Consider the following 25,552-nt stretch of genomic DNA (forward strand, 5'->3'; position numbering starts at 1 on the left):
TTCTGTTTGGCACCATTTTTGTGGTTGTGCTGTGTTTTCATTGGTGGATATTTGGCTGTGACTCCGCCCCTTTGCTTTTGATGGACAGCATGTTTGAAAGTCAGGTACCACCTGCGCCTGCTCAACTACCCCCAGGAATGACTCTTGGTGATTTGGGCAAAAGAGACAAGGTATTTAATTATTTTGTTCTTATTGCAATTAGAAGTGGATGTTCTTTTGACCTCGAACATTCATTTTCAGGGGAGAAATATGATTAATTTTATATTGTTGTCCCATTTGTTTCTATAGAAACATCAGTTTTTCCAGCCTCATATGATATTTGAAGGTCAAAGTTTAAAGGTTATAGCTGACTTTTGACACTTTCTCACGCATTGTTACAATTTTAATTTTCAAAATTTGAGATTAAGTAGAATAAGAGAATGAAAGATGTAAAGCAATAAATCTGACATCTATTCTTACATATAATACCAAGAAACTGGAAATGACATTGAAACTCAAATTTGTCATTTTAAAGGAAATAGAAAAAAAAAATCAATTTAGTAAAACACTTAAAATATGATTTAATTGTTGTGAAATTGTAACATAATGTGAAGTTGTCAGTCACCATGCCTACAGCTTTAAGTCATTCACCCCTGAAATTTCATGATGGACTGTTCCTGTTCTTGAACTAGAATAGTCCACACATGTCATCAGGGGTGAATGTCAGTTTTAGTCCATGTTTGTACCCCATCTTCATAGGCACTTAAAGAAATTGGAGAGAGCATTTATGAAGATGTTTTCCCCTCCACCTCCGTCCATGTATTACGAGTGTGAGCTACAGGTATTCACTGGACCGTGTCATTACTATTCTCTTTATGTGTGGTTGGCCTCCGTCTTTGTCTGTAATCACCCATGTGTAAACAGTGTGTATGTTGTGTTCTGCCTGTCCATCATTTTCTTAAAATAAAAAATAAAAGTGTGGAATAGATTGTAGATTGAAATTCAAAATTATAAAAAAGATATTCAGCAAGTACAAAATTTCACTGATTTCTGCCTTATGGGACCACCTCTGTATAAAGACCACCTGCTTTATGTGACCACTTTCTTAGGCTCCAAATTATTGAATTTCTACACAATTTGCCCCCTGTATCAAGACCATTTAGCTACAATAAAAACCACATTTTTCTTATTCCCATGGTGGTCTTTATATTTATAGTAGTCTTGATAGACAGATTTGACTGTATGTAACAGAAATTCAATACCTACCTGCAAGGGCAAAAAACTCTGTACATTATATGCAAATGGAAAATTGTTAGCTCTTTAATCAAGCAGATTCACTGCATGATAAATGTAGATATAGTGCATGTTAGGTATTGCACATGGTTAAAGTAATGTCTGGATTGACAGGTAGTTTTCAAATGATTTCGTGCCAGTGTGATATATAAGACGAGGACACAATTTATGATACAAGAGTTATTCCCCTTTAAATATTCATGCAGATGGATTTCAAAAACATTTGTATCTCTATAAATCCCATAGGTAAAAAAATTGAAACTATTAAAAATTAATTGCCTATTGTTAAATGTTGTAAGTCTATGTTGTTGATTGACTCTGTGACATGTTGCTTGTATAGATATTGTCTGCGTTCATTCCTGTTCAAATCTTGGAATCAAATAAAACAAAATTGTTCTATAAATATTGACCATTACATCTGTAAAAATCCTCCTCAGCCTTGATTGAGAAGCCATAGTTACTCAATTGTTCTATAAATCTTGCTGATTCAATAAGATTTTTCTCCAACCTTGATTAAACCACAATTACTCACCAGTGTATTCGTAAATTGTCTAATGAAACCTGTAAAGTATTATTTTTGAGACTAAACCGAGTATCGCTATAATATATTTTGATCATCATGTCTTTCAAATCTTCTCCAACCTTGATTGAGAAACCATAATGACTCACCTGGGCCTGGTTTCATGAACATTCCTTAACTTTAAGGAATCCCTTAACTTAAAATTCTCCATAGGAATGCATTACAGATTATAAGGAAAGGTACTTAACTTAAGATTTTTTTCCTTAACTTTTGTAATGCTTTTCTATGGGGACAATTAAATTAAGGAATTCCTTAAAGTTAAGGAAAGTTCATGAAACTGGGCCCTGTATGTCTGTAAATTGTCTAGTGAAACCGGTTTAAAAAAAATAATTCTGACACTAAACTGAATGTACCCCTTCCCCCTTCCCCTTCGATAATTTCCCCTATATAGAACCAATCTGATTAAGCTACAGATCCTTATAATCACTCCGTTCAATAGAGGATCTGACAACATCCCATAAGGGGTCATGTTCGGATGACCTTTATACCACATGTACTTCATATCAAATGTATTTTCTACACCTAACTACAGCAATTGAAAACAACATTTCGTCCCAGTGTACATATACACTTAGCTTTGTTGTGCTCTTTGGGCGAGATGACTATGTACAAATAATTCTGACAGCTTTTTCAAATTAATTTGTCCCCAGTTAAGATTCTGGCAGAAGCAATTTGATTGACCATGTCCAAAGGTCATCTGAAAGTGACCCCTAATGGGATGTAGTCAGATTCTCTTATCCAATGTAATGACGATAAAGGATCTGTATTTTAATCAGATTGTGCATACAGCATCACTCACTGTAATCTGTGTGTAATTAACACTGGCAGTAAATGAATTGCGACTATTTACACTTTAGGAGTTTCGTAGGTCACTGCCGGTAAGTATATGGCATACAGTGTATGCATAACACTACGCTATAGACATTTTAATATGAAATGTAGATATGTGTCCTAAATTCCTATTCCTGTTATCATATTCTGCATTAGACATATACATTGTGTTCCTAATTAAAAATCCTACAGTAAATCTTCAGAAAGGAACAGTGTGAGACGGAAAAGTTTTGATTCTATGTAAAATGAAGTTAATATTCTTAATTAATAATGCTTAGATAATTAATGCAATGGCAAATTGATCTCTGAGATAATGATTTATAAATATACCCATGTAAGTTCGTTAACAATTGCACATGCTTATACATGTAAAACCACAGCTTAACCAGTCTATTTTACATTTGGACAATGTGTGAATTGGTCAAACATTTGATTAGTTCTGAAAACGAGTTTACTGGAAGTAAAATTCTATGTATCAGGTTAAACGATAAAAAAATATCTAGTATAATTATAAATGATCAAAACCTAACACATGATCAAAGTCGTAGGGTGAAAACATATTGATTTTTTCCTGAGTGTTTTATCCACATTTTTATGCTGTAATTACCACTGAATCTCATTTAACAATTCCACCATCGTTAACCAATTCAACAATATTTCAATCATGATCGCTACCCGGATTCTGTTAATACCTTTCTTTTTAACACCATTTCCTGCCCGAATTTGCTTAGTCTCTATACCTAACATGGGGCACATATCTACATGTTACTTACAAATTACACCTACATACTGTATATTCTTATTATATACTTGCATTTTTGAAGTGTATGTTAGCATAAAGACTGCCTACAAATATAGAGAATGCTATTGTACCACTTTAATTTATAGTTCTATCATGTTAGATAAGCTACAAATTTTCACTGTTTTCTTCTACAATAATTTTGAATTATCTCCCTTGAAGCTGATGCCAACATTTGAGCCAAATTGAAATGTCTTCTTTCTAGCAATATATGTCTAGATAGTATTATTTGTTGAGGAGTATCGTAATGTCTTTACTATGTTTTGTTTCTCATGTGTTTTCTTAATGCATGAATTATTCAAATTATTAGGAAATATGATATTAATCTCCTTATTTTTGCATCCTGTCTAGCTGAAGCAAGTGTTATACCTCTTTCATTATGAAGGGTTTCCGGCAAACTGTGTTTGAGATCATATAGAAATAAATTATAAGGCAGAAATAGATAATTTATTTTGGATTTTCAGCTGCATGCATGTCAACGCTTGAGGACTCGCACCAAGAGCGCAAGTTCTGCTCAAGTAAAGTACTATTGTATATTATAAATGTTGCAGGAGAGAGGGTTTCTAACCTTTGTTTTTATATCACAGGTGCAAACATATTGACTTTTATTTGGAATTGAAGTGTTTGGGTATTAAAATTGTTCTCCAAAGGCTTAAGTTTGATTTTTGCTGTTGTGTTGTTTTTTCTCTAAACAGAAAAATTCATTTTCATATTATCAGTTGATCTTTAAAACTGATTTGTCTTCAAAAATTATGGTTTAAATAATTCTGTTTTGAATAATAACCAGGATTATTATTAAATAACTGTTGATTGAGGAAAATGATTGTAATATTATTTAATTAAATTAACAAATTGTTTAATTGCTATTTGAATAATGTTTGTACTAAAATGTTGATTGATGATTGAGAATTTCATTACATTGCTGTGCTACATATATATAGAGGTTACACAATGAGTGGTTGTTGAATATTGAATTTATTCCACACGAGTGAGTTATTTTTTAAAAGTTACAAAAGATAAGAGCTTTAGCTATAACTTAAGAGTGTGGAATAAATTCAATATTCAACAACCATGAGTAGTGTGACCTGTTTCTACCACAATCATATTCGTTTTTAGCGGATAGAAATACGGCAGGGAAATGGTAACGTGTATTTACTGGAATATGCAGATAGGTGTAGTAATATTTTTATCAGCAAAAAGACACTAATTAGTATTCAAAAGTCATTGTTTGATATAGAATCCATTAATATCAAATTCTTGTAATTTGGAACATCTTTAGGGTTAAATTATACTCATTTAATGTCTTATTGAGTTCAAATCTTCATAGTTATTTCCAGAATATAAAACTCAATGTTGGACTACATGTATACATGTAAAAATATTCGCACAACACGGCATCGTCAATTTCCCACCAGATAATCATCAAACCATATTCAAGATCAAGTTCGTTTCATACACATTAAATCTACGAAACTTATCAGTAAAATTCTTGTCCGTTAAGATGCTAAAGGTCAATTTAACACACATGTATATGAAAACGTCACGTATTTTGACACCACGACCATGAGGCATACGCTTTCCAATAGCAGTTTTGGACGTCAAGCGGCGATCACAACATCAAATGACATCATTTGGTTATTGATGACGTTGACAATGATGACGTGACACTGAGAATTAAGTAGTTCGGTCAAAGTTCACTGTGTCAACCAATCAGAATGTGTACAGAGTTTATACCACGTGTGGTATAAACAAATTGTTAATCAAAAGCTGCAGTGACTATTCCATGTTCTGAGAGTTGAAAACACCGCCTATTGTGGTAGAAACAAGAATACACCAGAATATCATATATGTAAGATATATTAACTGAAATCAAAATGTCACATTTCACAAATATTATATATATATATTGCATCACCATGGCAATGTAAGGTTTGGGATGCTGATGATGGCTGGAAATATGTTTATTGTTTACATCAAGTCTTTTTGCTATGCTCTGAGTTATTTCCTCTTTAGATTGTCTATATTTTTCCGTTATTTTTGGCTTCAGATTAGACTGGCCACTATACCCATATATGTTTTATTACGAGATTATCTCCCCCTAGTTTGAAATTTGGGATTTGGTCGAATCCTAAAACCACCCCCAGGAATAGTCTAGATCTGTCTAAAATAATCTAGTGTCAAGTTTAAATATTCTTGACACTGGTGGCTTTATGAGAGAAATGTTATTGCTGTACAAAACTATGTCATAATTTTTGTATTGAAAATGGAAATAATTAATGATCATAAATTATCAATGCCAGGAGAGGATAACTCCGTATAGCAAAAAGACTAAATAATTTGTAAAAGATCTGTATGTATGTATAGACCTACTGTACACCATATATGTATATGTCGGTTAAGATGAGTTTAAATTTTGAATGATTAATTTACTAGTGAATTAAATATATTTATGCAAGGAATTATCACCAATACTCGATCTCCATTAAAATTAAAGACTTCATTTTAAATGTATACTATACTTTAATTTAAAGGTTAGGCTATATAATAGATATTTAATTCTAGGTGTTATGAGTTAATGTTCTGATTTCATAAATTGAATAATCTTATTTCCTGTATTATTTTACTATTATTTTATATTACAAAACTAATGAAATAAATTAAATAATGACACCATAAATCTTAAAACTGATATTGATCAATGAAAATTTGAAAATATATATAAAACTTTTCAAAATGTGCAGACCAGTTTCTGATATGGTAGACAGTGATTTTAGCATTAAAATTCTTCATATTGATGTTTAAGACAAAGACATAATCTGATGTTGATATTCCCAGGATTAATCCATTGTTTAAAATCTTTGAAATTACTATGACCAGTTTTGTTCTGATATGACCCTGACTATCCATGTAGAATTCCCTAAATAAGTTATGGTAAGGTTTTCAATATTTAGATTGTATTTAAGGGAAGATATTTTGTTCTGGTCATTCTAGGCTCGAAGACGAACGGCCACACCCGATGAACTGCTGTACGCCGATGCCCAAGCGTTGGACAGCGTAAAACCGGCCCTACACACGCTTCCAGAAACCCCAGAGGAGGAGAGACTGGCGATGAACAACCCTTCAGGAAAACACGACGTCTTTATCGCGCCGGATAAAGACAGTCAATCCTTGATGCCTCCCCCACGACAGTTACCCGTCAAGACGGCATCCTCCGGCTTACCCCGGTAAATTTTACGTTATTAGAACTAAGCTTTTGTAAATATGTTATTAAATTCAGGTTGAACCCTTTAACACAGAAGATTGTGAATTTGTTAAAATAAAAAATAAAATCCTGATGTCATATCGATGTTTGATTTCTCTGCAGGAGGTCAGACCCTGGGCCATCTCCGGTGTTCCGACGGAAAGAATACACACGACCTAGCCCTGACCCATCCCCAATCTTACGGAGGAAGAATAATCCCGCCGTGTTATCCCGTTCCAGTTCTCTGTGAGTACTTACCTGTGTTTACATATACCAATACTTACCTGTGTCCTTGCATTAACTCATTCTCCCCTGAAGACACATATAGACTCTTCTAAATCAAAGATTAGATCAGTCCATTATGAAAATTCAGGGGTGGATGTGTTAAATGCATGTTTCTATATGAATTATACGCTGTATTGTCTATATTGTTGTTCAAAAAATGGGGTTATGTCATCTGTACTTGTGGAAAAAAGTGATGAAATATTGAATATAGATGACAATGACAATATCATTCTGGGGTTTCCTGTTCATCAATATCTTTTGTTTAATCTGCTACGCATGCTGGATTCGTATTTCAAGTGCAATCTGCCAGCTGGGAAACACTAAACCACACAGTATCTGCACGACCATTTTGTCTCCCACACCTTGTAATAAAGGTTACAGTTTGTCAGGAAATATCAAAAAGCCTTAGAGAAAGACTTACCCTTTATGTGTTATGAATTCAAAAAATGACATTTTGACAATCCTCTGTTTGAACTTTGAGAATTATCTAAATATCTCCTAAAGCCAGATAGTTTGAGTTGATGTGGGGGAGTTGAATGTCCTATAATTTAGTCCCATCCATAAGAATAACTGCCATTTTCAACCAGAAGAAACGTGACATCTACATGAAATGTCCTGCCCTTTGGGTTGAGTTTAATTTATTCTGATCCCTAGTAGAAGGTTATCATGTAGAGGTGTGGCGCCAGAAATAGCTCGCCCTTGGGTTGTCCTCTTTTTGCGATTTGAAGCAGAGTCTCGTAGGTGTTTGACAGTAATGAAACTTATTAGTGGTGTTTATGTTGATTTAGATGCTGTGTACGTTATGATTGTCATTCACACATCCTACGTTCGTGACCAATAAACTTTTATTGGTTGCGTTCTTAATTTCTTATTCTGGAATCAGTTCAACGAAAAGTTTGAAATCACCAGATTTATTGTGAGAAAAATGAAGCGAAAATAGAATTTGTGAAGTTTTAGTATAAAAAAACAGTGCAGTATATACATATATACTTTATACAAAATAATATATTATACAATATGTGTTGTTTTGTATTCTCTATTTATTAAACATAATGAGATGAAAAATGGTATAAAGCTAGTATATTTTTAATCCGAAATAAAAGGCCAAATTAACTTCAAATTAAAATTAAAAATCATTTCTATATTCAGCCACTATAGAGCCTTCTTCAGTCCAAAACAACAATAACCTGATATATTTATTAAACATTTTGTCCTTTATCTTTTTGCTAATCAGTATGCATTTTGTCCTATGTCAAATTGCTAATGTATATGGATCAAGTTTTAGACATATGGAAATTTCAAAAGGTCTTCAGTCTGTTATAAATCTAGATCATATGAAATGGAAATGTGTGTGTTGTGGATATTGGAATTATTTCTGCAAGGCCAATACTTAGTACTGACAGTTGAAATAGAACATTATAAATACTTTCAAACAGAAATCAAATACACCTTTATTTGCACTGTCCCTGTCTAATTTACCCAAGCTGTAGGATTTCAATTTGAAATGAATTCCACAAGTGTGTGACATGCAATGTACATAAAAGGTTGTTCATTTCTTTACAAGTCTGATTAGATATTTGATGCCTGTTTCCATGTTTGTCAAATTTTGTCTTGTCACTGCTGATTACATTTCCTGAGTATGTATAGTATGAAAGTCTTGAATGATTTTTTTTAATAATTTTTATTCAAATATAGATTTCAGTGTCTCATAGTTATTGGACATAATGCTAATCAAAGTTGAATAGTATCGAATCGAGATGACACCATAGTTTACTAACAGACTTATAAATGTTTAGATAGAATTGGCCATTATATGACTTTGTTCCCACCTGGGAGGTTTTCTTTCACAGAAATCTCAGATCATTTATCCATAATCCTTATTCCTTGCTGCCAAAATCATGTCCATGGATACTTTCTGCTAGAAAATGTTTGAAAGTTATGCCATTTTTCAGCACTAAACAGTTCGCTTGAAATTACTGCTCCTATTCAGAAGTTTTAACAACTAAGGTACCCAATTGTGAATTATCATTGTACTTGACTTGACTGTATTTGACACAATTTTACGGAAAATCAGATAGCAGCACGAAGGGCGATAAATTTTAATCGTATCTGTGTAATATATGTGGGACACTTTAACCACTCTGCCACTGTGACGCCACCATATATATAGGTAACACCACAGCGTAGAAGTTTGATAATTGATAATGAATTTTTAGCTATAACTGACATTAATGTCGTTTTACCTGACATGCTAAAGAGTAATCAGGATTTTATAGGTATGTTTGTCAAAGTTTACTCCGTGGGTCTAATGAAACGGAACTAAATTGGAAGAGAATAGGGTGGAAGTGGTCGGAAGTTCACATTGTTGTATTTCATACTCCCATGGGTGGGCTTGGCGGTTCTTTTATTGCTATACTGTAATGACAAATACCTATTAATTTATCTGATAGACAAAGGACAAAGGTAAAAATCACAGGTGAATATTGGATTTGATTCCGACCTTACGGATAACTGATTTAATGGTCTGAATTTGTTACAGGCAGGTTGTTTGATTAAAGGTCAAGGTGTTTAATGGAAATGATTATGAAAATGTTGGGGAAGTTATAAAATTGAGGAGGAAATCAATCTTAATATTGACTGATATAAAGTTTTTATGGTTAATAAATGAAATCATAACTTAGCTAATTAGTTGTATCATTAGTGCTGAAATTTCATCATAAATAAATAATTAAATATTTGATTCTTATTCTTATTAATGGCCCACAGGAAATAGATCAGTTCTGAAACATTTTCCTATAAAGAAAGGGTTTGTCTATTTTCAGATTGGGGAAATCTGTGAACGTTTGTGGAAAAGCTATTTCTTTAATACTATATGGACAATGTTCTACCTGTGTATAGTATTTAGGTTTGGCTACTGGCACCCTTTGCCTGTGACTTTGAAAATCTTTATGAGAAAAAGAAAGTTAAATCAACTCTTATTCCTGAGCTGGTCCTTGATTATCATGGAATTATTGATATATGATTAAGTTATTGTGTAAAGAACTGCTATTAAAAAAGCTTTTTAACCCATCCACCTCTAAAGACACATTTCGACTCATAAGATCAAAGGCTGGAAGAGTTCATTTTGAAATTTCAGGGGTGAATGAGTTAATTTGTAATAAAGATTGAAAGGAAAGAATCAAAAACTTTTTCATCAAACTTTTATTTGTGACTTCCAACATTCTGTAAGAATAAATAGTTGTTGTGGACATCGTCATACATTTTCAAACAAGATAACAGAAATGTTGTCATTGAAAGTTATGGGTAAACAGTATCTGAATAAACAAAACAATAACAATAGCAAAGTTGTCATGGATACTGTTGCCATGGAAACAATTTAGCAGTTGTCATGGATACATTAAAACAGCATTGCTGCCAAAAGTGGACAGTTGTCATGCACAAAATTTTAACAAATCTATAACGTATGTCATAAGAGTGACGTATGTATGAAAATTAGCATTTAGATGAGATTCAGTTCTGTGAGAGAAAACAAATATTTTGATGATTAAGTATTACACTGAAGTTTATCAGAAAATTACTGATAGGTTGATTATAAAATGTGTCAGATTTTCTAATAATTATCACTGAGCTGTGAAAATACTCTCACTGCTGTTATTTAATGTGAAGTTGGTATTGATTTATCATACAAAACTAATATCTTTGTGTGAAAATTTCACAGTGGGTTGATTACCAAAACCATTAAATTATAGCTTTAAGGCACATCTTCATAAATTGATCATCAATCCTTTGAAGCATAAATTCAAAGTGTGGCCAGCACTAAAAAGAATGTGAACATTTTAGTGTATATATGACACTTCCTACGCTATTGATATGGTCAAATAATCTGGACAATTAGACCATCAGGTTTAATATAACATCAGGATTGTAGCACTTAGACATGGATCAATGCCTGGAGACTCTGGTCAACACAGAATTATCGCTATTAGGGCTTGGCAGGTCAAATATTATTAAACCATGAATTAAAAAAACTGTAGAGTTTTAAGGAATATGTTGTTAAGATGACCTTCAAAGTTATGTAATATGACCTTCAAAGTTGACATATATAATCTTAAATGACATACCAGGTAGATGCCGACCTTGACCTTCAAAGTTGATGTAAATGATGTGCAAAGTTTGAACAGCAAAGGAGACATATTTCATAGACAATCATACAAAGCAAAAATTTCACAAATTTAATATAACCTTCAGCATAGATTGTAATGACCAATATGTTAAAAAAAAAGGACCTCGCTATAAAGAATTTTAACTCATGCACCCCTCAAATTTCATAATGGACTGGTCTAGTCTTTGATTTAGAAGAGTCTAAATGTGTCCTCAGGGGTGAATGAGTTATCATTTAGCTAAAAACACATCTGTAGTGTATAGTGTTCTAAATAATTACCTCCAACTCGAAAATAGAAATGGGAGATTTATCCTTAGAACCATCACACTCTCATTATTGTCAAAAAAAAAAAAAACAAACAAACATGGCCACATCCTTTGTAGAAATGCCATATGTTAAGTAAAATTCCTTAGGGGGTTCACAAAGGGGAAGTCTTGGTTCCAGGACAGTAGAAGCCATGGGAAGTCACACACATGTAGTTATCTCCCTTTTCTATTGGTAAGCACACATGTAGTTATCTCCCCTTTCCACATGTAGTTATCTCCCCTCTCTCTATATAAGCACACATGTAGTTGTCTCCCTTTCCTAGACTTGAGCTGCTTGAGAGGCTGCCACCAGATGTTTGTGGCCGATGATGTGAGTGAGCCGATACTGCTCAGCCTCCATATGCTCTATCATCCTACGCGATTTTGACATTTTGCGTAAATAGTTCTGAAGCTGTATAGCGTGAGATCGCCTACCAATCCGTGCAGCAGTATGATTTGGGGCTCCATGGAACTTGCTTCCGACCTGTTAAATAGGAAAATTATACTTTTAATATTATTTTGGTAATATCAAACAAATGAGTTGTTATATATTATGAATTTAATGACATATATTTAGTTTGAAACAAGTTTAATGACATATTGCATTGCCATGAATTATTTTGGTTATTTAGGTGGAATCTCCTTGATTAAATGAAATTGTGATTATGTGATATCTGGTTCTTTAGACTTTCCTAATTAATGTATCATCAAATGATGGTCCTTCATAGATAAAAGGGGATCCCCTTATGTAATTGGAATGGGCTTTCAGAAAAAGTGGGTCCTTTTCATTTTCTATATTTAAAAATGATAAGAGGACAGTGTAAACGCCAACTTTGATTCTTATAATAAATCTTATTTCACAGTAGAAATGAAGGCAAACCAATACTGAAAGGTTATGTCATCAAGACTATCAATGACAGTTAATTAAACTAAATTGACATTAAATCATTAAGACAGATATAATAAGAATCAGTGTCAAGGTACGTTTGGATTAGAACTTAGTCCTTCATGAACTCCTTTGGCAGTCTCACGATTTTGAGGACTTCACATGTCGTCGGGAAATGACGATATCTTCTGATCGAATATCGTGCACAATAGGAGAACAAGCTCCGTGGAGCAGACACCAAAACATATTATATTTACTGGGTAATCGGCCTTGTGTATACCTATCAACATGTCACATTTAGATCTGGACTTACTCGCGACTTACTTATCAATTACACCTCATTAAGTTATCAAAACTAGGGACAATATTTAATTTACCTTATAAAACGATACAGTTGCTATTTCTTTACGATTGATTGATCTTATTGTAAGGCTTTCGGTGGTATTTTACCTTGAAATATTGTTGAATGATATTCAATATTTGGTGAATTATTCTGCTGGATTTGATAACCTTGTCAAGTAACGCCACTGCATGATTAGTTATCAAATATTTATGATAAATAAAACTATAAATTGGCTATTGCTTACAGATATTAGTGACAATTTAATTTCAGATTATGAGTTTATTGTTAATGAGGTATCTTTAAGTCGTTAAGTTGGTTTCAACGTTAAATTCTGAATTTTGAAACTAGTTTCTAGTATAAAATTTCTTATTTGCCTGTAAAGATATATTTAGACTCTTCTAAATCAAAGACTAGACCAGTCCATTATGAAATTTGAGGGGAGAATGAGTTAATTAATGAAAGTAATCAGTTAATCAACTGTATTTGAGTATAAGATATAAGTTAAATTTAATGTTTACGGGAACATCGACTCATTGTATATCCTTTTAGTTAAGCCAACAAAATTCTCTCCAGACAGGTTGTACATGTATATCGACTGGAAAATTTAAAAGCCATTTTGTTATCGTAAACTCTGATAACTTGATGACCCCTTACTTAATAAACTCCATGAAAATTTAGTTCTGACAGGCAAAAAACACTCCATTATAGCCTAAAGTATAATTGACTTTTTCTCGATAACATGCAGTTTGTTACATATTATGGCTTGATTTAAACGTTTTACTGAAAAAAACGTATGAGGGGTGAGGGAATGAACTCAGATTTGGAATATGCCAGACTGTCTTGGGTTATTAGCACACAAATTGCATGGTATTTATTATATAAAGAAAGGTTTGAGGGGGTTGGGGTTGGGAGGGTTGAATAAAATCCAGGTTTGAGGGGGTTGGGGTTGGGAGGGTTGAATAAAATCCAGATTTGGAATAATGTCTTTTTGGGGATAATTAACACATGTATTGTATCATGTTTATTATAAGAAGTATCTCTTTCAGTAGATTGGGTCATTTAAAGTGTTAAGTGAAGGTAACAATGTTATAATGACTTAAATTCCCCACTAATAAGTCTGTCCTGTTTTCTCACCTATTGTAATGTACCATAATAAAAATATGTCACCTCACTAACCTAAATTAGATCGGGCCCGGACACTAACAGTGGATATATAAACCTATAAGCTCATTCGTCTGAAAGTATACGGTCAATATTGAAAAGGCTTTAATCGGTTTGGAGCATGTATGTTATCAAACAGCGTATACTTAAAACTGTAACAGCTTTATCTTTGGAGTTCAATAATGTCTGCTTCCAAAAGTTTTAGTATTACAATTGGTGAAACGTGTTTTTTGGTATTTTAAAATTTTTGTTTAATTCATTCCAAGCCTTTGTATGTAGAATTAAATAGATAAGCGCATTAGAAAGTTTTGTACGGCTTGTAATGATTAAAATTAAATACGTATTAAAAGGTATTTAAAAAGTACTGTGATTAAATTTTATGGAGCTGATAAAAGTTTTATACATGTGGTCAAACTGGAATAACTAATAAATTAATATGAAATGGGTCAAATAACATTTCCAAATTTTTCGAACTCATCAATTTTAAATGTATAGATAAATAGCTTACTTTTGTCATTTCTATTGAATTAAACATGACCCTTAAAAAAATGTTCACTTTTTTGATATTTGATTCTTGAACATTTGTGTCTGTGTTAAAATTAGCATTTGAATTTTAACTTGATATTGAGCTATTATGAAAAGAAAAAAAAAAAAAAAAAACTATTAGAATCTTAAGAAATAATAAAAGCTTATTAAAAAAAACAAAAAAACTATTAGAATCTTAAGAAATAATAAAAGCTTATTAAAAAAAAACAAAAAAACTATTAGAATCCTAAGAAATAATAAAAGCTTATTAAAAAAAAACCAAAAAAACTATTAGAATCTTAAGAAATAATAAAAGCTTACTATTGAATCTTAAGAAATAATAAAAGCTATTAAAACAAAAAAAAAAAAACTATTAGAATCCTAAGAAATAATAAAAGCTTATTAAAAAAAAAAAAAAAAAATATTAGAATCTTAAGAAATGATAAAAGCTTATTAAAAAAGAAAAAAAACCTATTGAATCTTAAGAAATAATAAAGCTTATTAAAAAAAACAAAAAAAAAACCTATTAGAATCTTAAGAAATAATAAAAGCTTGCTTTGTAAATTACTATAACAAGATGAATTAGCAATGAACTTATTTCTGTGATAATGACTTTGATGGGATTGCCTACCTTGCTTGGTTCTGAACCTTTAAGTAGGGGATCTTCACTACTGTTGCTGAGCAGAAAGTCACAAAGAGTGTTGTTTGTCTTCGCAGGTCGAGGTGATTCACCAAATTTTAAGTTCTGTTCATTTTCCTGCATACGCATGCGAACAGCATACAAAATGTCTGCCAATGTTTTTGTACGCTCTTCCGGATCATGAATAGAAAGATAAAGAGATTTGTATTCCGCAGCCACTTTCTGTGCTTCCTTAGGGTCGTTCGGACGCTTCAAAGGTGCTAAAGTGACCCTTGACCCACCTTTTTCACCTTTGCCCTTTTTTGAGATACGAGGTTTGCGATAATACTCGGTGGGGCTGTTTGCCCCACCATGCCGCCAGTTTTTTGCCTCATTTTCATGGTATCTGATCACTTCAAATTCTGTGATTTTGTTTTCTTCTGAGAAATGCACCTTTTTCTTTTCACGATTTGATTGTCTGAGGCTAGCAACACTTATGTCCTCGCGACTGGGGTCAGATATTTTAGGTATTGAGAAATTGTTATCCATTAGAGCCTTTGCCGTGACCAGTCCCTTAGGATGTTGTATAGGGGGTAGGTTAGTATGCATAGAATTGCCTGACTCCCATTCCTGAGGGGCCGGAGACGCATCCTTGATCGTAGGAAGACGTAAAATCCCTTCTTTGATTTTCTGGTTTTGACCACCCATACTGTCGTCACTTGTCGAAGAATTTTTTCTTTTCCGTCCTTTCTTTCCTACTTTGTTAGCTGCTAGGTTCGGGGCATGAAAGAAGCGGGGTGTACCTTTTAGAGAGGCGGAGTCACTTAAGGATGAGGTTGGGGAACAGCTGGTCTCGGAGGCTTTCAGTTCGTCCATTTCGTGTCGTAGACTAGCAAGGTGTTGGAGAAGTTCCTGCTTCTCACTAGAGTAGACTCGCATGGTCTGACGCAGATCATCTTGTAGCTTCTTGGTTGATTTACGGAGAGAGTTGCCATACATAGCGTTTCGCACCACTGTGACCCTAAAACAAACACAAGAGACATCAGTAGTGACAAGTCAGTTCATTATTAACAGTATTCATGGTAAAACCTATAATTTATAACCAATCACCTCTTATAAAAGGCCGCAGTTCTTCACTGCGTGCACTCCCTTTCACTGAACATCTAGCACCTCCCCATTTCTCATTAGCTGCTTTGACCGGGAACAAAGCCCCAACAATCGCTTGTGTATAGGGTAAATGGCGTTTCCGTCATATATACTATACTTTAACAATAGGGGACGAAAAATAAATCTCAAGCAGCCGTGTTAAGGACCTTCCTTTGAAGGTGTAGCTGACTTAACACTGCTCTTTTGTTCAGAGTCAGATCGGCTTTAAATCGAGTAATGTACAACCAGATTGTCACATTCGGTGATTCAACTTAAATAATGTATCAAAACTAATATATAGAATCTATTTTATCGGAAAAGATGATTTGTGTACACGTACATATTTACCCGATGCGGTTCTCACAGTCCTGCCATGGATATCAAGATCATTTGGCCAATAGTTGATATGACTGTGGTGTATATAAGATGTTAGCCCTATATATATTATCTTAGATCATGGAATGTATTGACTGTTTATCTACCGGAGTGTTTTATAACGGGAAGCTCGACAAAAACCAATACACGCACCTTTGTAATGAGCACACACAATAGGACGAGCTATATTGCCAAGTTTGAGTCCACCTGATCAGCTCTTTATTGCACCGAGCTGTACAGGATATAGACATTATCTGTATCTGTGCACGTCTGATTTATGAACCAATTTATCTACGTATCAAATTGGAAAATGATATATAAATCATATGTAGTGGTATAATGAAAACCTGTCTTTAGTGAAAACCTGTCTTTAGTGACCACCTGTTTATAAAGACCACCTGTCTAATGAGACCACTTTTCAAGGGTCACAAATGTCCAATTCAACCTGTATATAAAGACCACCTGCTTAATAAGACCATTTTCCTAGGGCCACAAATGACCAATTTCAGCAATATTCAACCTGTGTATAAATACCACCTGTCTATAAAGACCATTTTTCTCAGTTGCATCGATGGTCTTTATAGACAGGGTTAACTATATACTATAACTGGTTAAGTGGTTTTTTCAGAGCATGGTTATCAATGGGCTTTGTATATATTACAGTAAAACTTCTCAAACTTTTCTTATGAAAGACCACTTATGGAACAAAGTATACATTGTCTTTATGGCCATCATCCAGGTCTTGATACACAGGTTTTTGATTAAAATATAAAATAGATAATTTAGATAGCAATTGATTTTGTTAACCTTTCCTGTTTAAACAAATTCTCTATTAAGTTGTCAGTTTTGATGCAGCTTGTTGTTACAAAAATCATTAATAGAAGAGAAAGTTGAATTTCAGATTAACATATACTTCATGATCAGTTGCTGCTTATTATTATGGCAGAAACTTTAAAGTGAATTACAAAAAAAAGAAAAATTAAAGAAATAGTTATATACTATAGGATAATTTATACTATGGGTCACCTGAAAATGTTGGTGATGTTTAGTCTTGGCATAAAGAATCAAGATGTAGGAAAAAAATAAGTTGTCTCATGCAATCATGTACCCAATATAGATCAGACATCCTACAAGACTATCATTTTTGCTTTACTTACTTCCTTTCAGTGTGTGAGAAGGGGATCGGTATCATCTCCTGGTTTTTCATCATATCCTTTGTATTCTCTCTCTTGTCTAGGTATTTTATCTTGACATCAGGAAAGGGATGGCTTTTTTCTGGAGACCTAGATTTTCGTGCCTTCTGTACAACTAGGGTATACAATTTTTGAGCAGCATCAATTCCTTTGTCTCCAGGTCGCCTTGGGGAAACACTCATAGTTGATTTTCTGGGCGATAAGTTTGGTGTTTCTGACAGGCTTGGTGAAACATTTGATTTGCGGGGCGACATGTAGGGAGTACCAGTAAGACTTGGAGACCGAGAACTTTGCTGCAGCTGCGGCAATTTCAGGCTCTCTTTTAGGTCAGGACTTTGTTCATTTTCCCCTGTTCTTCCATTTGTATCTCCCTGGTTTTTTTGTCTTTTATTCCCAATTTTGGTACCATTCCCCTGTAATTTTGATTTGTCATTCTGTGCAGTTGATTCTTTTTCAGTCTTTGAGGTATTTCTACCCTGGACCTTTGGCGTTTTGTCTACTTCTGTAAGTTTTTGATCAGATTCAGTACCAGTACCGTTTTCTGCGTCTGATACAGGAGAGTTAATACCACTGTCTTTTGGTTCTCTAGGAGAAACCATGGAGGTTCCTGTGTGAATGTAGACACGGGTCGGGAGACTAGACGTTGTAAACATGATCTCAGGCAAAGCTTTAGTTGGACCAATCACAGGTTTCTTCATGTTCAGATTGTGGAAATCAGAAAGTACCACAACAGTTCTAGAAAAAACTTATTTCACCACAAAGTGCTTGTGTTCTAAGCAAATGTTATACTTTTTCTTACCGGTTGTTGCTCAACAGCTCATGAAATTTCAGCTAATGTCAACTTTAGTAATAGGAGCATTTCCGTGGGAGTAGCTTCAACTTTTCAAAGTGTAACTATTTTCCAATTTCCCATTAGATATCTGATTACATATTCTCTAAGCTGGAAGAGAAAAGAAAGAGGAAAGTCATAGAAAATAAGTACATTTTCACATGCAGTTATAAGTCTTTTTTTCTTGGTATTTAAACAACTCATATTTTCAATTTCCAAATATATGATCTACAAAAAAAAAGATATAAAAAAGTCAATAGGATTTAGACACTAAGGCATAGCCTTTCTTAGTCTTCTCTTGAAAACAACTCATAATGAAGGTATATATGTGGAGTAAAACATGGTTTTAATGAATCCATTAGGACAGTATGACAGGTAGAAACTGTAACCACTTGTTCCCTATTGTAGGAAAATAAAAACGATATGATAATAATAGATTTACCTGGATTGTTCATTATACTTACATGTGCAATGTTCCGTGCTACAGAAATCCTCCTCATCTACTCGGCTGTCGATTGATTAACCATTCTGCTCCATCAAAGCACTGCACACTTATCTGGACTGTGCCATTTGAAAGGATACCTGTGGCAACACATACAAAAAAAAAAAACAATTTTCAGACACATTCCTTCAAGGGTATTTTGAGGACGGAAATTGCTATTGGTTTAGCTGTTTAACGATCCTTGTAGCAGTATGGGTGCTTTACTTGTTTTATCGATGAGTGACACCGGGGGTAGATTTACCATGTTGTGGGGTCAAACCCGACCAACAAGGAAATTGACCCGCGAGGTGCAATTCAGATTAATGTAGCAGCCCCATAGTACATTTATCTTTAACATAATCCCCTGTCTGGCTATATTTGAAATCAGACCCAGGGAAATAAATGAGTAACATTTCTGATGAAAAAAAAATGTTTACCATTTTGTAGAACTAGAAATCTTTATGATATATCTTATTTAGGATTGTTGTTATAAATACAGTGGTCAAATTAAACCACCCTGTGGCAGTAATGAATGTGACATAAAATTTTAATGACTTAGTAACTATACTACGGTCAAGATGTGAAATAATATCAAATATAATATTACTATTTTTGTTGTTTATTTATCTTTTTTTTTTATTATTTTGTTTGTCATTTATGGATATTTACTACATTTATCAGTAACAATAATTGGTTGGATTTTGTTACAAAATATGTGATATCAGTGGAAGATGTCTGGTTTAAATGGTAAATCGTTGGTCGGTAATACAATCTTGTATATATATGTCGATACTTAATCTAGATATCGGATAAATCCACCCCATCGTAAAACGTATTACACATTTCTCAGTTGTCAAACATATGTAATTCCGGTGTCATGATTATTCAGGATCTTCAGAATTTCTCTGAAGCTACAATAAGATGTTCTACTGCTTGGCTTTAACTGGCTTATATGAACTGCAGAAATGAATGCATAAAACCGATATATTTACAAATGGTAGATAGATTAAATTTCTCATGAAAATCAGAGATTTTTAGCAGATTATAATATTGATCATAGGTTCGTGAAAACAGATATGTACATACCTTTGAGTGATATCCCTATATGTCCAATTCACATTCATGGATAATTTACCGGGTACTTGTTTAGATACAATACTGACGTCCTTCAGATACTGAACTGTAGAAAGTTTGAACCATGCTTTATATGATGTTCAAATCATTCACATACTGAACTAAAGAAAGTTTTTAACGTGTTTTAGATGATTTTCAAATCATTTAGATATTTAACTTTAGAAAGTTTTAACTGTAAACTAAAGCAACAACATGGACTACTGAAAAGTCTAAATATGGTTTTCATCATGCAGACACTTTATTTAATATACTGGATATAAAATATTGATCAGTATGAATTAAACATCAGAACTTCAGGCAATGCGTGCTTTGTTTACTATACAGACTTTTATCTAATTATAAAATTCAATAAAATCTGCATCCTGCTGATTGTAGATTATTGGCTGTGTGTCCTCATTGATAATGAAGGACCAATCAGAAAGCTTCTCACATTGTCCCTTAATATTTAAATATATTATGACCAATCAGAAAGCTTATTACTTAGTCCCTTAATATTTTCTCTATAATGTGACCAATTAGGAAGCTTTTCACAGCTGTCCGTTAAATCTATAATGTACGGTATATATAGAACATACGTACATACATCAAAGTGCTTTGTCTGTTCAAATAATTGCTCTGATTTTGATTGAACAATTTCGGAGGAGTGGCATCAAAGTAATGCTCGACTCTGAGTAAGATTTAAATGCTACTTAACTTTACCTGAAATATTTCATTATGAAAACTGTACACCAATTTGAATTGGTTATGATTTTTATAGAGTTGATTAATGGACACAGAAGAAAAAAATCGTTTTTGAAAATAATGGACACAGGTGAAATAAATCTTTTGAAAATACAAGCAAAATTCACCAAAGTTGTAGACCACAAATCGTATGTATATCAATATCTGTGATTTAGAATATAAGTTATTATATAATATGACATATTTATATAAAGCATATATCTTCTGCCATACTTACGTTTATAATGGTGAGAAACTCATTGAAAACTCTGACATTTGGCATACATGCATGTTGAATCACCAATTGGAAATTCAATTTGTCATCAGTTCTAAATTGAATTTATTTTTAATTGAACACTTTTTAAGATCTCAAAGCGGATATTTTGGCAGCATATTTTCGGTCTGTAGAGTGTCAAGCAGGAGTTAATCATATTAATTTTAATGCCATCATTTTTAGGAGATTAGCATAAAGTAAAGGGCTAAAGAAATCCTATTGAGTCGAACCTGCATATATATGTAAATGCATTAACCAGTTCATATGTGCATGTCAGTTTTATTGAAGTTTGTATGTGTTTGCAGAAAGCATAATTTTATGACAGGTTCAATTAAAGAAGGAATGTTGACAGTTTAATGTATTTTATGTATAGATAAAATTAATGGAATCAATACCTAAATATCTAATGTTCGTCTGAATTTAATAGCTAATTGAAGTTTGAATTGAATGCATTTTCCTAAAATTATCTTGCGAACTAGAACAAAAAGTACATTGCTTTTAACAGTTTTCTGTCTCTGTCAGTGTTCGAGTAAAATTTGTGTTCCCTCCACCCCCCCACCCCACCCCCCAAACCCTTCCCCATCCCCAAACCCTTCCTTGTCAATGTAATTGTTAATGATGGTATAATTAGCATAATGAGGAGTATAATCCTATTGTTTCTCTCTGTCTATTGTAACATGTGCTAGTATTGGGCTAGATTTTTAACAATTCATGATGAAGCTATTGGCTTCTGGTCCAGACTGAGAGAAAAATCTTTTAGGTCAATCCTGCCACAATATAATAAATGATACTCACAGTTGTCTTAGCAGGTGTAAAGTCCCTGTTTATTTTAAATAAGACTGCTTAAGTGCTCTTCTAGCAGTCCACATGAGGAGGAATTTTTATCGAGAATAATACGACAGACAGTACCCAATACACATTCAATGATATCAGTATTTACTGAATACTCTCTTTAAACAAACACTGTCCACCATAAACCGATGTGTTTTCAGGCCACTTGTATTCTATATATGACAAACGTCATAGCACAACTGCAGGGCGATCTCAACCCAAACATACTGATGAAAACGATTACTTTACCATAAATATTTTTTCTTTTACTTTTTATTTTTGGCTCAGATGATTGCGATTTAAGTGATATTGACGTTTGGAATTGTTCGGGACATTCATTCAAGGTTTACGATTGGTTAGAGAGAAGTATATCTGAATAGTGCTTCATTTAGTCAATGGAGATTACACCCAGAAATATAAGCTGTTTTTATCTGTAATAGAGAAAGGTGATTGGGGCCTTGTATGAATAGTGTATAATTTAAATGTTTCTTACTTTTTATGACGTATTAAGATATTACACCCTTACTGTAATTAAAGGTCTTTGTTATTATTTCAAGGTAAACATGTTTTTGTCGGGTCTTGACGCGTAGCATATTGGAAAAATTTCACGCCTTTGTGATCCTTGTGTTTTAGCCGTCAATGCGACGGAGGAAGTTGAGAGTTGATCGGCTGATTTGTAAACTATAAAATCGGTTTCATTGTTCTTGTAACCTGTTTCATTGATTGTGTTAATCAATAAATAAATGCTGGTTTTGACACTTGCGGAATAAATGTCCCAGAATCAATGTAAAGTTGTTCATTTGATCAAATCTCAGAACTTAACAACCATGTTGGATAACTACAAAAAATCTTATTGTTTTTAAAATAATCTTAGCTACTTGATTAATAACTCATATGCCCCTGAAAACACATTTAGAATCTGATAATCAGAGTATTGTCCATAATGTTACTGCATGAGGTTTGAATAAAGTGTCCCAGATAAATACTAGCTGTTCAAGCCTCAGTTAGAAACATTAATTGGATTGGTTGAAAAATGTGTATTATATAGAAGTTCAAGATTCAGAGTACCATTGCTGACACTTGAATTGAATCATGTACCCAGTTACAAATTAAGTTAGCCATTCCAGGGACTCGGTAATAATAGCATTAAAATATAACGACAGCTCTTAATTCTGTAATTCATGTAAACCCAGGTGTAGAAAAGTATTTCCATGGAGGAAAAATCCCAGTTATCATTGGTAAATGCTAGCTAAAGTTGTGTTATACTAATCAGCTTAAACTTTCTTTTGTGTGCAATTTACATTGCAAATTTTGCGATCTATGTAAATGCGAAAGTTTATCAGAGCGAACAAAAATTGAATTTAATTATATTAAAATATACTAGGTATAGAATTTCGATTCCATTCTTACTCTCCGTAAAATTGGTTTGTAGTTAATATTAAACATTTACAAGCTGTAATTTTGAAAGAAAGGTGGTTCACAACATTTCTTAACAATTTGAAGGTTTCTGTTTCAATTTCTAATGGAAAAAAAGAATCTAAACTTTTTTTCCGTGTAATCTTTTATAAAGGAAATAAAACAACATGGTATCAAGACTCACCTTTATAATGTAGGCTGACATGGTGGGTTATTGTGACTAATACTCTATGATGTTCGCCTGTTATTGAACGTCCCATACCTCCAACTGTCTTCACTAAGATCAAAGTGTGATATTACTTCCACATACCTAATAAAGTTTCTTTTACACCCCGGTATAAACAAGTACCTGTATCGATTACACAGGTAAATGTATTCAGTTTGTTATAGGGACTGGGCTTAAGATGTGACAATAATTGTTCAATATAAATCACAATGGTCATCAATATCGCTGACTGTTTCACCGTCAAATTCTCGCCTATTTTCCCCCTGATTGCCTCGATAGGTTAAAGGACGATAAGATCTCCAGACTGTGTTACATATATAGACTTATGGATGTAGATTGTGTTGGCACTAGTGCTACTGTTATCAATGAAACTGCCAGTACAAAACTACTGCACATTTCTTATCTTTGTTTATACTATACACAATTGTACAGTCCTTGGGGCCGCGGTGGCCAAGTGGTAAAATGTCCTGACATATTACCATAGGCTTTCCATCTCTGGGTTGCGAGTTTGAATCCCATGTGGGTTTTTGAGTTGCCAGATACTGTACTGGTCGGTGGTTTTTCTCCAGGTACTCCGGCTTTCCTCCTACCATCAAACCAGGCACATCCTTACATGACCCTGACTGTTAATTAACACAATGTTAAACGAATAAAAACCAAAACCAAAGTACAGTCCTTAAGACATTCAGATTTTTAAATTAGAAAAAAATTTCACCGACACAATTCAATAGAGAATGCTTGATTATCATATGGGTTCTGATTTTTAGTTGCAACTCTAAATCAGTAGGGGAAAAAAAATTCAAAAAAATTCAGGAAACAAGTACTTCTACTAAAGTGGTCCTCAAAGTAGAATATAGGGTCAAAGAAGAAGTGATGTAACAAATGGAATTGAAAACAATCCTACCCAGGTCGTTTGTATACAAAGTGCTTTGATTTTAGTATCAACTCGCAATGAAATAACAATAAATAAAACCGTCAGAACACAGGAATTCAATACAGAGAAAAGGTCAGACTTTGTGTAATAGCATTGAAAGCATTGATCAGCATGGAGATAGCTCTCACAGAATTTCCCGACCTGTATAGCTGCGCCAGATAATCACACTTAATGTGACATTCTCCAACAGGACTTCCTACCCTAAGGGAGCTGTTTTGAGACCCCTTTAATTCTTGTGTGGAGTCAGATTTGATTTTAAACCCACGGCTATTCCCTACACAGTGATTATCTTTTAAGTGGGTTAATATAATTTTTTTTTACCATGCTTTGGGTATTAACATTGTTGTGATGTTCATTTTCATTTGATCTGAAAGAACTGGATAAATTGATATTGGTTATAGATGTGATTACCCAAGGCACAAGAGACAAATTTATGGCAGAGGATTTTTGTATTAATCAACAACCATTATAGTAACACAACCGGTCTGTTGGATTGACAATAAATTAATAATGTTGATTTATGGGCTGACTAAAGGTAAAATTAACTTAGTTGTCAAACCATATGATCTAATGATTGTATTTAGATAAATGGTGATTGGTGACAGAATAAAAGTCAATTTATGGATTTTAAATCTAAGGGTTATCTTCTCCTGACAGAAAACAGTGTAACACTGAAGAGTTGTCTTCCCCTGAAAGAAAGATTGGTTATTCGCTCTTAGAGAAAGTGATCCTGAAAGAGCGTCCGAAAAGTGCTGAATATAATCTTGTGTTCAGACATAACTTAAGGTATACTTTGATATGGGTGTTGGGTGGAGGAAAAGCCATCTTCTTTATGGTACCTTCTTTTAGGAAAAGTCATCTCTCTCATGGTGTCTTCTGTTTGGTACAGTAATTTGTCTTAGCAACCACCTTTGCATGAAGGCTATCCACCTGCTTATAATAAGACCATTTTTAGGACCCAAATGTAAATTGAGATACAATCTC

General features: G+C 33.4%; 2 protein-coding genes across 7 annotated transcripts in view; one reads left to right on the forward strand and one right to left on the reverse strand.

Annotated features, from left to right (window-relative positions):
- Window positions 1–25,552, forward strand: part of LOC138330182 (kinesin-like protein KIF21A) — a 107,799-nt gene that overhangs the window by 66,727 nt on the left and 15,520 nt on the right. For 2 of the 5 annotated variants that reach the window (XM_069277621.1, XM_069277624.1), the window contains exons 24-28: window positions 89–170; window positions 2,710–2,730; window positions 3,947–4,000; window positions 6,474–6,706; window positions 6,847–6,969. In XM_069277621.1, coding sequence (XP_069133722.1) covers window positions 89–170; window positions 2,710–2,730; window positions 3,947–4,000; window positions 6,474–6,706; window positions 6,847–6,969 — 513 coding nt within the window. The remainder of the gene's footprint in view (window positions 1–88; window positions 171–2,709; window positions 2,731–3,946; window positions 4,001–6,473; window positions 6,707–6,846; window positions 6,970–25,552) is intronic. The other 3 variants (XM_069277625.1, XM_069277622.1, XM_069277623.1) reach the window with 3 other exon arrangements.
- Window positions 10,192–23,692, reverse strand: LOC138330184 (uncharacterized). 2 transcript variants are annotated; one of them, XM_069277626.1, is made up of 5 exons: window positions 23,593–23,692; window positions 19,017–19,134; window positions 17,688–18,663; window positions 15,022–16,030; window positions 10,192–11,959 (listed from the first exon to the last, which is right to left on the reverse strand). In XM_069277626.1, the coding sequence occupies exons 3-5, from the start codon at window positions 18,419–18,421 to the stop codon at window positions 11,756–11,758; spliced, it is 1,947 nt and encodes a 648-aa protein (XP_069133727.1). In that variant the 5' UTR covers window positions 18,422–18,663; window positions 19,017–19,134; window positions 23,593–23,692; the 3' UTR covers window positions 10,192–11,755. The 2 variants fall into 2 exon arrangements, with proteins under 2 accessions (XP_069133727.1, XP_069133728.1); XM_069277627.1 differs by lacking the exon at window positions 23,593–23,692 and adding an exon at window positions 20,120–20,264.

Source organism: Argopecten irradians, chromosome 8, assembly GCF_041381155.1.
Source record: "Argopecten irradians isolate NY chromosome 8, Ai_NY, whole genome shotgun sequence".
NCBI classification, from domain to species: Eukaryota; Metazoa; Mollusca; class Bivalvia; order Pectinida; family Pectinidae; genus Argopecten; species Argopecten irradians.

Bases quoted from the DNA above. Each gene is read 5' to 3' on its own strand.
- LOC138330184 (XM_069277626.1), bottom strand. From the start codon at position 18,421: ATGAAGAAACCTGTGATTGGTCCAACTAAAGCTTTGCCTGAGATCATG. The intron at 16,031-17,687 runs GTAAGTAAAGCA...TGTTTGTTTTAG, and splicing joins TTCTCACACACTGAAAGGAA to GGTCACAGTGGTGCGAAACG. The intron at 11,960-15,021 runs GTAGGCAATCCC...CCTATTTAACAG, and splicing joins AAGGTTCAGAACCAAGCAAG to GTCGGAAGCAAGTTCCATGG.